Here is a 13,391-nt window from a genome sequence, read left to right on the forward strand (position 1 = left end):
TCATCAAGTCTTCCAGGCAAAAAGAACACATAACTTACAAAGGCAAACTTATGAAAAGCATCAGAGATTGGAAAACTGACATACAAAGCAAGGGAACAGTGGAGCTGTATCTTTTTTAAAATTCAAGGCAAGTGTGAACAATGGATTTTATATCCAACTGAGATATCCTTCAAATAACAAGGCCATAGAAAAAGTTTTCAGTATACAAGAACATAGGTAATTCTGTATCCACCAGTCATTTCTGAGGAATAGTTTAGAGGATGAGCTTCATCCAACCAATTGATGGGAAATTTTCAGCAAAAGGATTAAAAAGGTGAGGAGCAGTGTCGAAGACTAATGTCTAACTGTTGCATATTGTAACAAAGTATAATATTGTAACTAAAAAGATGGGAGGAGAAAAGAGTATAATGTGTAGGCAATAGGTGGGTTTTAAACAATATTGAGGGGAAAAAAAACCTGACAAACCGGATAGTAAAAGATTAAATAAGAAAATGGGTAACTAAGGGTATTTTAAAAATTTAAGTTCAGAGGTAATCACTAGAACAAAAATAGAAATACCAATCCCCACTCCCCAATTTCTAAAAAATAAATGAGAAAAGAATACATATAATGAAAAAAAAAGTAATAGAATATAATTAGAAAATTTGAGACCAAGTATATTAGTCTTATGTAACCTATTAAAAGCTTCAGTTTGGCTTATAAAACAAAAGCCTTGAGGAGACAAAAGACATCTAAAACAAAGTGATTCACAGAAGCTAAAAATAAATAATTGGGCAAAAGTATATCAGTTAAATGGAAACAAAAATTGAGCAGGGCCGGGCGCGGTGGCTCACGCCTGTAATCCTAGCACTCTGGGAGGCCGAGGCGGGTGGATCGCTCAAGGTCAGGAGTTCGAGACCAGCCTGAGCAAGAGCGAGACCCCGTCTCTACTAAAAATAGAAAGAAATTATATGGACAACTAAAAATATATATATAGAAAAATTAGCCGGGCATAGTGGCGCATGCCTGTAGTCCCAGCTACTCGGGAGGCTGAGGCAGGAGGATCGCTTGAGCCCAGGAGTTTGAGGTTGCTGTGAGCTAGGCTGACGCCACGGCACTCACTCTAGCCTGGACAACAAAGTGAGACTCTGTCTCAAAAAAAAAAAAAAAAAAAAAAAAAAAAAAAAAAAAAAAATTGAGCAGGAGTAGCAATTCTGATAAAGGAAAAATAGAATTTAAGCCCCAAAGCATTAAATGTGACAAAGGACACTTTTAAGTTTATATCTTACGGACATATATGTACATACAATTTGCTCTCTGATAATGGAGACTGTATGGCATATTCACAAAAATTGATTATGTATTAATTCACAAAGGAAACAACAGTAGCATTCATAAAATAGAAATATTACAAACACTCTAGTTACAATGTAATAAATCTTGGATTTACTAACAAAAACAAAAGTCGGAAAGGTCCTTCACCTGAAAATTTTAAAACTTCTTTTTAACAAATAATTTCTGGGTGAAAGGAGAAATGCGTGCTGAAATTACAGACTTTTTAAGAAATAATGATATTGAAAATACTACATATCAGAGTACAAGGGATGTATTTGAAGCAGTGATTAGAGGAAGCCAGTGCAAGAAACATCTATTAATAAAAGTGAAAGTAAAAATAAGTGAATTAAATTTCTGGTTCAGAAAACAAGAAAAACAACAAAGTAAATGGAAAGAAAACATTAAGGAATTGAAATGAAAGCAGAAATTAATGAGAATAGGAAAATAATAGATCTAATTAATAAAATATTTGCTTTTTGAAACAACAAAATAAACTATTAAGTTGATTAAGAAGAAATGAGAGAAAGCACAACCTACAAAATGAGGAAGAAATTATCATTAAAACAAATTTTAAAAATGATAAGAGAGTACTTTGCAGCACTTTTTTCAAGGGTTGACAAACTACTATCCGTAGGCTGGCTGGCTGTTTTTTGTATGCAAAGTTATATGACCATGCCCATTTATTTTCGTATTGTCTGTGGTTGCTTTTGTATAATACTATAAAGGCAAGTTGAGCAGTTGTAAGAGAGGTCATCTGGTCTATGACCTAAAATATTTACCATCTAGCCCATTACGGAAGAGTTTGCTGATCCTCTGCTCTACACAAATAAATTATGTATAATTTGAAAACATTGTGATAGAGGGGAGTGATCCTTGCTCTACACAAATAAATTTGAAAAGCTAAATGAAATGGGTAATTTTCTGGTGAAAAACAGATTACTGAAATTAAGCACATTAGAGTTAGATAATTTAAATGGACAATTTCCATAGAAAAACAGGGAAAGTTATTTAAGGAACTATCCCAACAAAGGCCCAAGTCCAATGGTTTCACAGAAGAATTCTACCAAACATTCAAAGACAAGATAGTCCCAATGCTCCAGAGCCTTGAAAGAAGAAAAACTTATTAATTATTTTTATGAAGCAAACATGACACTGATATTTAAACTGGATTATGATAGTACAGAGAAAGAAAACTTCATACTGGTACCACTCAAAACAAAATATTAGCAGACAATCCAACACCATATTAAGAAGATACTACAGCATTACCAAGTGGAATTTATTCCAGTAATGGAAAGTTGGTTCAATATGAGGACATCTATTAATATTATATATCATATTAATAAATCTAACAGAAATTATTTGATTATTTCCAGAGATGCTGAGAAAGTCTTAACAAAATTCAACACCCATTCATGATGAAAAAAACTCTAGAAATAGAAATTGGAGGGATAATATTCCAACATGATAAAATATATGTAGCTTAGTTGTGAAACTAGTATCTTATTTAATAGAGAAGTAATATAGGCATTTTCTGCTAAGATCTGGAACAAGGCAAGCATGCCCACCATCTCCACTACTTTGCAACATTGTCCTATGGGTATTAGCCATGCAGTTTGACAAGAGAAATTAATTAGAGGTATAAGAGTAAGTAAAGAAAAAGAACTCCCTCTATTTACAGGTGATATAATAGTATACCTGGAAGATCCCAGAGAAATCAATGCTAAAACTGATTCAAACAAAAAAAGAATTCCGTGAAATAGCAGTATTCAAAATTGATACGTAAAAATCCATAGTCTTCATATATACAACAATAAACAGAGAACATAATGGTAGAGAAAATGCCATTTACAATAGCCAAGAAGAAGGTTAAATACTTAGGAATGAATTTAACAAGAAATGTGTTAAACTTATGTGAGGAAAATTTTAATACACTCCTGAAAGACTCAGAAGAAAACTTGAACAAATTGAAAGATACTCTCTGTTCTTGGACATGAAGACTAAACATTATAATGATGTCATAAAGACTAAACATTATAATGATTAATTCCTAAATTAATTTATAAATTCAATGTAATCCCAATAAAATACCAAAGGTATGTGTTATATTATGGAGTTAGACAAGTTGACAGTAGCATTTGTATAGAAAACACATGCAAAAATAGCTAGGAAAACTTGGTGGTGAGGGGGAGAAAATTATGAGGGAGTACTAATTTTACCAGATATTAAAATATACTACAAAGTCTTTATAATTAAAACCATGAGTACTGGCTCATGAATAGACAAATATACTAATGGAACAGAATAGAAAGTCCAGAATTAGTCAAATACATATGGAAATATAGTGTGACACTATATACAAGAATCAACTAATAGATAAAGGGTCAGAATGTAGAGAAAGAAACCTAAACCATGGTGTAGAAAAAGAATTTCTGTTACTTAAATTAAGAGGAAATAAAAAGATTGATAAAATTGACTACCTAAGCATTAAAATGTTTGCATGATAAAAAACTACCATAAACAAAGTTGAAAGACAGCTGCCATTGTTGAAGAAAATAGTTATGACATATACCATGAAGCGCTAATGTTCCTAATATATAAGAACTCTTTAAATATGAGGAACAATGACCAAAAGCCCAGTGGGAAAATGGGAAAAAGAGATTAACCAATAATTCACACACAAAAAAGATGAAAATGACTTGCAAACATGAAAAAATGTTCAAGGACACTCAGAGAAATACTTTTTCTTGCCTATCAGACTGGCACAAATTTAAAAACATGGTACATTCTTTTAACAAAACTGTGGGAAACAGGCCTTTTTCTGCATTGCTGATGGGAATGCAAATTGATACAGCCCTTCCCTAGGAGAAGTTTGGTAATACCTAACACTAAATTACATATATTTAATATATGTACTTTTTGACCCAGCAATCCTATCTCTAGCAATCCATACCCTGGCTACACCTCCAACAATATGAAAATGCATATGTACAAAGTTATCCATTGTAGCATTATTTGTAATTGCAAAGCACTGAAATACCTTAAATATGCATACATAGGAGAGCATGCTACAGGAAATTCACACAGTGGAATATTTTGCAGTTATAATAAAGGATAAGGAAGAATGAACTCATAGAGAGTGATTTTTGGTACATACTGCTAAGTGAAAAAAGCAAAGTCCGAAAGCATATGCTACCCTTCATGTAAGAAAGAAGGTGTGCCAGGTGTAATTGACCTATTTTGCCTGCTCTTTAAAAATGAACCTTGGCCCTTTAAATACTTTTCCTTTGCTAATTGGCATATTATTAAGGTTTGTCGGTAAAGGGCAATGGAGAAGCCTTTCAGTACAGGAGGAAAGGATTTTGCCCTGCTGATCCATGTGCAGGTTCCCCAGCGTCCTGTTCCTGCAGTGTACTGTGTCTGAAGCACTGAGCACCCAGCAATCTCCCCATCACCATCCCACTCCACTCCACACCTCCCCAGAGCAGCTTTTTCTGGCACCCTTGGGGTTGGATTTCCACCAGGTTACACTGATGCAGCACCATAGCAATTTCTTTGCCATTCAGTGAGTCTTAGCCATGCCCTCTCCAATAAGTTTGGATCTCCGTCTAGGGAGAAGAAAAGGACTTGCTTGGGCACTCTTTCTCAGTGCTAGGGTAGGGTGCTCCTTGCATGTTATTCCTACCTACTTCAGAGTTCCCTTTACTTCTTACTTGCCAGGATCTCATTACTCCAATCTTAAGCTTTCTTTGTTCAAATTGTTGTTTGATTTTTTTCATTCTAATTGAACTCAGACTGATACAGAAGGAAATATAGGAAAATAGACAGTATCTGTTTATTTGAACAAAAGAAATGGAAAGGACAAACCAGAACTGTAGAGACTGGTTGCCTGCAGGGGTGGGTGATAAAGAAGTGGAAAGAAGGGAGGGAATGGGAAGGAGTTAGTAGGTACAAAGAGGGAGTGACTTCTGACTCATAACACTGTAGTGATGTTTCATACATTTTTCACATCTGGCAAAGTAATCAGACAATTAAAGCCTACCAGGGTGTAAGTGGGAGGAACCAAAGATACAATACAAAACTAACCAGTGAGCCTAGTTGTATTACAAATGAATGACATAAACAACACTGAAGAGGGTGGGAAAGAAAGAACTAATGTAAATATGTATAAAAGCATATCTTTTATTTATTTATGTGTGTGTGTGTGTGTGTGTGTGTGTATGATGGTTCTTGAATTTATGTGTCATCCTTGCTGAGAGGCCATGCCTATCTTCCCTGTATTGTTTGATTTTTTTTTTTTTTTTTTTAGTATATGTACTATGAAAGTGAGCACTAAAAGCACATCATGATACAATGTAAGCCTGAAGACAAAAAGAACAGTTTATGTTCATGTTTCTCCTAGGGGGTATAGTTTAGGAATTCTGTAACTATGTATTTATTAGAATGGAACAAATAACAGGTTGCCAATAATGAGAGCTGGCTTTCTCACTTTGGAGAAAGAAGTTGTAAACAAGGAAAGGGTGAAGGCTAAAATGAATCCCAAGGTTTTAGTTTGGGATCAGCGGTATCAGTATGAACTCACGGTTTTAAATCTATAACAGAAAAATACAGAAATACCGATATTTGTAGATGCATGGGTTGGTATACATGTTTGTTTCCTGCCTATCTCGGCTGAGAGTCCTGGAAGCAGTGACTCCAGTAACAATGAGTACACCTAGCACCCAGATCCCGGTCTCTATAAACACCCCTCTCCAATAAAGGAACTAGTCCTCCTAGAAGTGGTTGATACCAGGGCTGAGACAAGAAAAATACAGGATGAGCCGTTAGCATCTTGTAGTATCAGAAAGTAAGGAAATGCTTTAAAAAAAAAAGAAAGAAAGAAAAAAAGAGGGCTTGTTGAAAGAATAGGAACCAACCTGGAAGAACTCTTAATGACCAAAGCTAGAATAATTTGAGTAACAAAATGATGGTATATAGACTTTAACCCATTGAATAAAATAAATATGGGTTCACACTAACAATAAATAAATAAATGGAAGGAAAGAGAAAAGTCTTCCTCATAATAGAATTCCAGTGAATAAATGTAATAGAAGGGAAAGAGAATCACCATTAGGCATATACTGCATATACCACCGTAATATTAATAAATGTTATAGACAAAAATCTGATGAAATTCTTGGGTGAAGTTTGAAGAGAAACAAGATTTGCATAGTCTCAAGGTACCTCCCCCAAAAATGTTAATCAAGTTCATAGAAAAGAAAGTGTCTTTCTAGTGCTGGAATCAGCAAACAGGAACTTAACCAAGGTAAATATCACCAGTAATATGACATGTTAACATCATGAACCTCTTGATTTGATGTACTGAGAAGGACATCATTCTTGTGGTATTCTTGCCAAAAATGCTAAATTTATTCCAATCATTAGGAAACAGCAGCCAAACCCAAATTGAAGGACATTCTACAAAATAACTGATTAGAAATCTTTAAACATGTGAAGGCCATGAAAGATAAGGAGACAATGAGGGGACTGTAACAGACTTGAGGGGACTAAGGAAATATAACCAATGCCATGTGGGATCCTGGGTAGGAATCTGGAATAGAAAAAAAGACATTAAATTAAAAATTATGTGAAATTTGAAAAAGGTCTATAGCTAATAATATTAGATAAGTATTAATTTCCTGTTCCTGATAATCTTTCTGTAATCATGTAAATTGTTAACTTAGGGAAAACTGAATAAGAAATATGAGGGAAGTTTTTGTACTATTTTTGCCACAGTCTATATATTAGACTATTTTTAAGTCTAAAATTAGTTCAAAATAAAAAGTTAAATATTAAAGATGTTTTTGAAGCCCCAGTAAAAATGTTAAACTTTGATTTTTCTTATATTTATGATAGAGCTAGAAAGAAGTTCTTGGAACATCGGGAAGAAACCATTACAATAGATCGTGTCTGCAGACAAGAAACATTTGCTTATGAGATGGTAAGATTCTCTTTTCACTCTTTTCTCATGAAACAGTAAACTGTCTGTCATTAAGTGTTAGTGATGACTGTATGATAGTTTTATATTGGATATGCTTAGTTGGAAACAAACTAGAGAAACTCCACTGGGACTGGGAACTAGTGAGAGAAAAAGGACCCACATAACCCAAGTGACTCATATTTAACTCATTATTTAATATCTCTGCCTTTATTTTTGCTCTTAGTTTGGTCCTGCTCTCAGAATTAGGCTAAATTTATGCCTTATCATTGGCCTATTTCTTCTTGTCTTTTTGTTCTGCTCCTGATTTTGGTTTAACCACATTCTTAATCCTAATCCATTATCTTTTGTGTAAAATCCTAAGAAAAATTCAAGATGATGAGTATTGAGGAATTAGGAGCTAGTAGACACGATGAGTTCAGAACTTACTATATGCCAGACACTGAACTGGGCACTTACTAATGCATAATGGCATCTATCATCTCTCCCACTGATTTAATTTTTATTGTGGTAAAATTTAGATAACATAACATTTACCATTGTAACTATTTTTTCTTTTTTTTTTTTTTGGAGACAGAGTCTCACTCTGTTGCCCAGGCTAGAGTGAGTGCCGTGGCGTCAGCCTAGCTCACAGCAACCTCAAACTCGTGGGCTTAAGCGATCCTACTGCCTCAGCCTCCCGAGTAGCTGGGACTACAGGCATGCGCCACTATGCCCGGCTAATTTTTTCTATATATATTTTAGTTGGCCAGATAATTTCTTTCTATTTTTAGTAGAGACGGGGTCTCGCTCTTGCTCAGGCTGGTCTCGAACTCCTGACCTTGAGCGATCCACCCGCCTCGGCCTCCCAGAGTGCTAGGATTACAGGCGTGAGCCACCGCGCCCGGCCTACCATTGTAACTATTTTTAAGTGTTTAAGTTGCATTAAGTATATTCACAATGTTGTGTAACTATCACCACTATTTCCAGAACTTTTTAATCTTCCCAAACAGAAATTCTCTATCCATTAAGCAATGACTCACCAATTTCCCCTTTTGTAGTCTCTAGTAGCCTTTATTCTACTTTCTGTCTCTATGAATTTACCTATTCTAGATACCTCATATTAGTGGAATCATACAATATTTATCCTTTTGTGAATGGCTTATTTTACTTAGAGTAATGTTTTAAAGGTTCATCCATTTTATAGCATTAGAACTTCATTCCTTTTTATGGGTCAACTGTAGTCTATTGTATGGACATACCACATTCTGTTTGTTCATTCATCTGTTGATGGACATTTGGGTAGTTTCCACCTTTTGGCTATTGTGAATAATGCTGCTATTAAAATCGGTGGCCAAGTATCTAAGTCTTTGTTTTCAGTTATTTTGGATATGCATGTAGGATTGGAATTGCTGGGTCTTATGGTTAATTCTATGTTTAAAATTTTGAAGAAGCACCAAACTCTTTCCTATAGCAGCTGTACCATTTTACATTCCCCTCAGCAGTGTATAAAGGTTGTAATTTCTGCATATCCTTGTCAACACTTATTTTCTGTTTTGCTTTTTGTATAATGGCCATCCTAGTTGGTTTGAAGTGGTATCTCATTGTGGTTTTGATTTGCATTTCCCTAATAACTGATCATGCTGAACATCTTTTCATTTGATTTTTGGCCATTTGTATATTTTCTTTGAAAAAGGTCTACTTGCATTTTCTGCTCATTTTTAAATTAGATTGTTTGTCTCATTGTAACTGTTCTTTGTATATTCTGGATACTAAACCCTTACTATACATATAAGTTGAAAATACTTTCTCCCATTCTAGGGGTTATCTTTTTATTTTCTTAATAACGTTCTTTGATATACAAAAGTTTTTAAATTTGATGAAGTTCAATTTATCTGTTTTTTTTTTTTCTTTTGTCTTCTGTGCTTTGGTGTCTTACTTAAGAAAATGCCAAATCCAATGTCATAAAGATTTTCCCCTGTGCTTTCTTGTAAGAGTTTTATAGCTTAAGCATGTAAGTTTAGGTGTTTGATCCATTTTGAGTTAATTTTTATATATTAGGTAATGGTTTGATTTCATTCTTTTGCATATAGATACCTATTTTTCCTGGACTGTGCTTTCCTTATTGAATGGTCTTAGCATTTTCATCCAAAGTCAATTTGATCATATAAGTTCCTTATTCTATTCCATTGGTCTATGTATCCTTGTCCCAGAACTATTTTGGCTACTGTGGCTTTGTAGTAAATTTTAAAATCAGGAAATGTTAGTCTTCCAACTTTGTTATGCTTTTTCAAGATTGTTTGGCTGTCAAAATACCATATGAATTTTAGGATAGGTTTTTCTATTTCTGGGAAAAACACCATTGGGATTTTGACAGGGTTTGCATTGAATCTGTATTATTTCAGGTTACCAGCTTAACGATATTAAGTCTTCCAATCCATGAACGAGAGATGTCTTTCCAATTTTTTTCAGCAGTATTTTCCCCAACCCCCCACAACTGTAGTTCTCATTATTTTATTTCTTTAAATTTTGAGACAGAGTCTCAGTATGTTGCCTAGGCTGGTCTTGAACTCCTGAACTCAAATGATCCTCCCACGTCAGCCTCCCCAGTACTATAGGCACTCACCACTGTGCCCAGCTTGTTTTGTAGTTTTTAAGTGTACAAGCCATTCACCTCCTTGGTTAAATTTATCCCTAAGTATTTGATTATTTTTGATGCATTATAAATGGAATTGTTTTAATTTCTTTTTCAGAATGTTCATTGCTAGTGTATAGAAATACAATTCATTTTTGTGTGTTGATTTTATATTCTGCACCTTTGCTTAATTTGTTTATTAGCTCTAACTGGTGTGTGTGTGTGTGTGTTTGGATTCTTTAGGATTTTATACGAATAAGAGCATGTCATCTGCAAAGATAACTTAATTTCTTCTCTCTCTCCCTCTTTCGTCCCTCCCTTACTCCCATTTTTTCTTCTCTGTATAGAACATATTAATAATATAGAAATTCTCTATACTGTGTTGTGTAAGAGTGGCAAAAGTACACATCCTTATCTTTTTGCTGATATTAGGGGAAAAGTTTTCAGTCTTCCCTCATTGAGTATGTTAGCTGAGTGGCTTTTTCATATATGCCCTTTATCATGTTGAGGAAGTTCCCTTCTGTTCCTAGTTTATTTAATGTTTCTGTCACAAAAGGGTGTTAGACTTTGTTAAATGCTTTTCTTCATCAGTTGAGATGTGATCTGGTTTTTTACCATCATTCTATTAGTGTAGTGTATTGCATGCATTGATTGATTTGCTATTTTTTTTTTTTTTAAGAGACAATATCTTGTTCTGTTGCCCAGGCATGTACAGTGGCATGATCATAGCTCACTACAACCTCGAACTCCTGGGCTCAAATGATCCTCCTGCCTCTGCCTCCCAAGTAGCCTGAGTAGCTGGGACTACAGGCACATACCACCATGCCTGGCTAATTTTGTTTGTTTGTTTGTTTTTAGAGACAAGATCTCACTATGTTGCCCAGGCTGGACTCAGTCTCCTGGCCTCAAATAATCCTCCTGGTTTGGCCTCCCAAAGTACTGGCATTACAGAGTCAAGCCAGCATGTCCAGTCTGATTTGCTAACGTTAAATTACCCTTGCATTCCAAGGATAAGTCCCACTTGGTTGGGGTATATAATCCTTTTAATATGGTGCTGAATTTGGTTTGCTAGTGTTTTGTTGAGAATTACTGCATTCCTATTCATAAGGGATATTGGCCTGTAGTTTTCTTTTCTCGTGGTGTTTTTGGCTGTGGTATCAGGATAATGCTGGCCTCATAGAATGAGTTAGGAAGTATTCACTCCTTTTTATATTTTCTGGAAGAGTTTGAAACACATTGGTGTTAATTCTTCTTAAAGTATTTGGTAGAATTCACTAGTGAAGTCATCTATCTAGTCCTGAGCTTTTCTTTGTTGGGAGGTTTTTTATTACCGATTTAATCTCCTAACTTGTTATAGGTCTAATTAGGTTTTTTAATTTATTCTTGAGTCAGCTTTGATAGTTTGTATGCTTCCAGGAATTTGTCCTTTTTATCTAGGTTATCCAGTTTGTTGGCATATAACAGTTCATAGTTTTCTCTTGTAATCCTTTTATTTCTGTAAAATCAGTAGTAATGGCTCCATTTTTATTCCTGATTTTTTGGTGATTTAAGCCTTTCTTTTTTCTTAAATGCAGCAAAAATCCGTCAAATTTGATGATGTTTTCAAAGAACCAACTTTTGTTTTGATCAATTTATTTATTGTTTTTCTATTCTGTTTCATTTATCTCCACACTAATCTTTATTTCATTTTTTTCTGCTAGCTTTAGGTTTAGTTTATTCTTCTGTTTAGTTCCTTAATGTGTACAGTTAAGTTATTGATTGAGGTTGTTCTTTTTTAATGTTGGTATTTACAGCTATAAATTTCCATGTTATCATTGCTTTTGCTGCATCTCCTAAGTTTCATATGTTGTGTTTTCCTTTTCATTTGTCTCAATATTTTCTAATTTCAGTTGTGTTTTTTTTTTCTTTAACCCATTGTTTGTTTTAAAAGTGTGTGTGATTTCCACTTATTTGTGAACTTTCCAATTTTCCTTCTGTTATTGACTTTTAGTATCATTCACTTATGAGAAAAGATACTTTTTCTGATTTTGGTTTTTGAAAATTTAAGATTTGGTGGTCCTGGAGAATTGTCCATATGCACTTAAGAAGAATCTATATTCACCTACTGTTGGATAGAAAGTTCTGTATATGTCTATTAGGTCTAATTGTTTTAAACTGTTGTTCAAGTCGTCTGTTTCCTTGTTAATCTTCTGTCTGGTTGTTCTACCCTTTATTGAAAGTGGAATATTAAAGTCTCTAACTAGTATTGTAGAACTGTAGAAACACAAGGGATTTAGAGCAAAACAGATCTGTATTTGCATTCTAAATCTCTGGTGTAAAAAAGTAACTAGAACTGCCAGTGTTATACCAACATTAGTTGATATTCCTGTTTGATCATCAAATGCTGAGCACTTAGTGCCAAACATCTTATTAGATGCTTGATGTACACATTCCCAGCAATAGTTTTGTAAAATAAATACTTTCTGGTATTTGGTTTTTTTGGGGGAGGGGGGTTTGTTTTTTTTTTTTTTCCTTTCTTATGAAAGATGAAACCAAAGCTTAGAGATGTTTTAACGATTTTCCTGAAGTAGAATTAGGCATCAAACCCAGGGCTGTCTGACTCAACTCCTGGCATCATGATAGCCATTATACCTTACTGCCTCTTGTCTGAGTTACAATGTCTGATTTCAAGGTCTCTTTCTTGTTCTTTAGGAGTCACATGCCATAGGAAAAAAGCCTGAAAATCCAGCAGACATGATTGAAGAAGGGGAGCTTATCCTATCTGTGAATATCTTGTATCCTGTTATATTTCATAAGGTCAGTAATAAAACCCTTTGGATTTCATGGGTAATCTGAGTAACTTGTCAGAGGGTTTAGTGATTTGAAGGGTCACGTTCCTATGCTTGCATTCAAAATAAATGCAAGCATATACTGCCTATCGGACATCTTATTTTTAGAGCTGGCAGTTCGTATTCTTGGGTTCTTTTAATAGGGAGTATGGTCAAATTTCAGACACTCTCGATCAATAGGATTATAGTTATAATTTTGGAATATGTACCTAATTTCTGTACTAGAAGCAGCTGAAAGTATATATAAATCCGCAATAATTCGAATTCTATGAATTCTTGAGGGTTTTTCTTTGCAGAACAGTTGGCTAGTGGAGGAGTGCAAGGTAACCTTTGTTCACAAATTCAGAATATTTGGGAAGTTACTGAACTAACTAAAGACGGCTCTTCTTTGATGAAAATATGGAAAGTTAACAAGTCAGGGGTATCCAGGAATTTCTCAGAAGAAATCTCTCCTAGCCCAGAGTGTATATATTCTTAATTCCCTAAATAGATGTTTCATAAACTCAGATGTGGTTTAATTGAAATATTACTATACATAAATCACACTTATGAATAAATGGGTGTTTATGAAGCATCTGGAATATAGTTGCACTAATTACCTTGTTTGATTAAGATCTCAAATTACTAGTAAGCAAAAAAAATGAATCTTTGGGTTTAT

The 13,391-nt window shown here is 34.4% G+C and overlaps 1 protein-coding gene across 4 annotated transcripts in view; it reads left to right on the top strand.

The window, feature by feature from the left end:
• Positions 1-13,391, top strand: part of SNAPC3 (small nuclear RNA activating complex polypeptide 3) — a 31,291-nt gene that overhangs the window by 4,724 nt on the left and 13,176 nt on the right. For all 4 annotated transcript variants that reach the window (XM_069474208.1, XM_069474207.1, XM_069474210.1 and 1 more), the window contains exons 3-4: positions 7,210-7,294; positions 12,597-12,701. In XM_069474208.1, coding sequence (XP_069330309.1) covers positions 7,210-7,294; positions 12,597-12,701 — 190 coding nt within the window. The remainder of the gene's footprint in view (positions 1-7,209; positions 7,295-12,596; positions 12,702-13,391) is intronic.

Source organism: Eulemur rufifrons, chromosome 7 (genome assembly GCF_041146395.1).
Source record: "Eulemur rufifrons isolate Redbay chromosome 7, OSU_ERuf_1, whole genome shotgun sequence".
Taxonomy (NCBI): domain Eukaryota; kingdom Metazoa; phylum Chordata; class Mammalia; order Primates; family Lemuridae; genus Eulemur; species Eulemur rufifrons.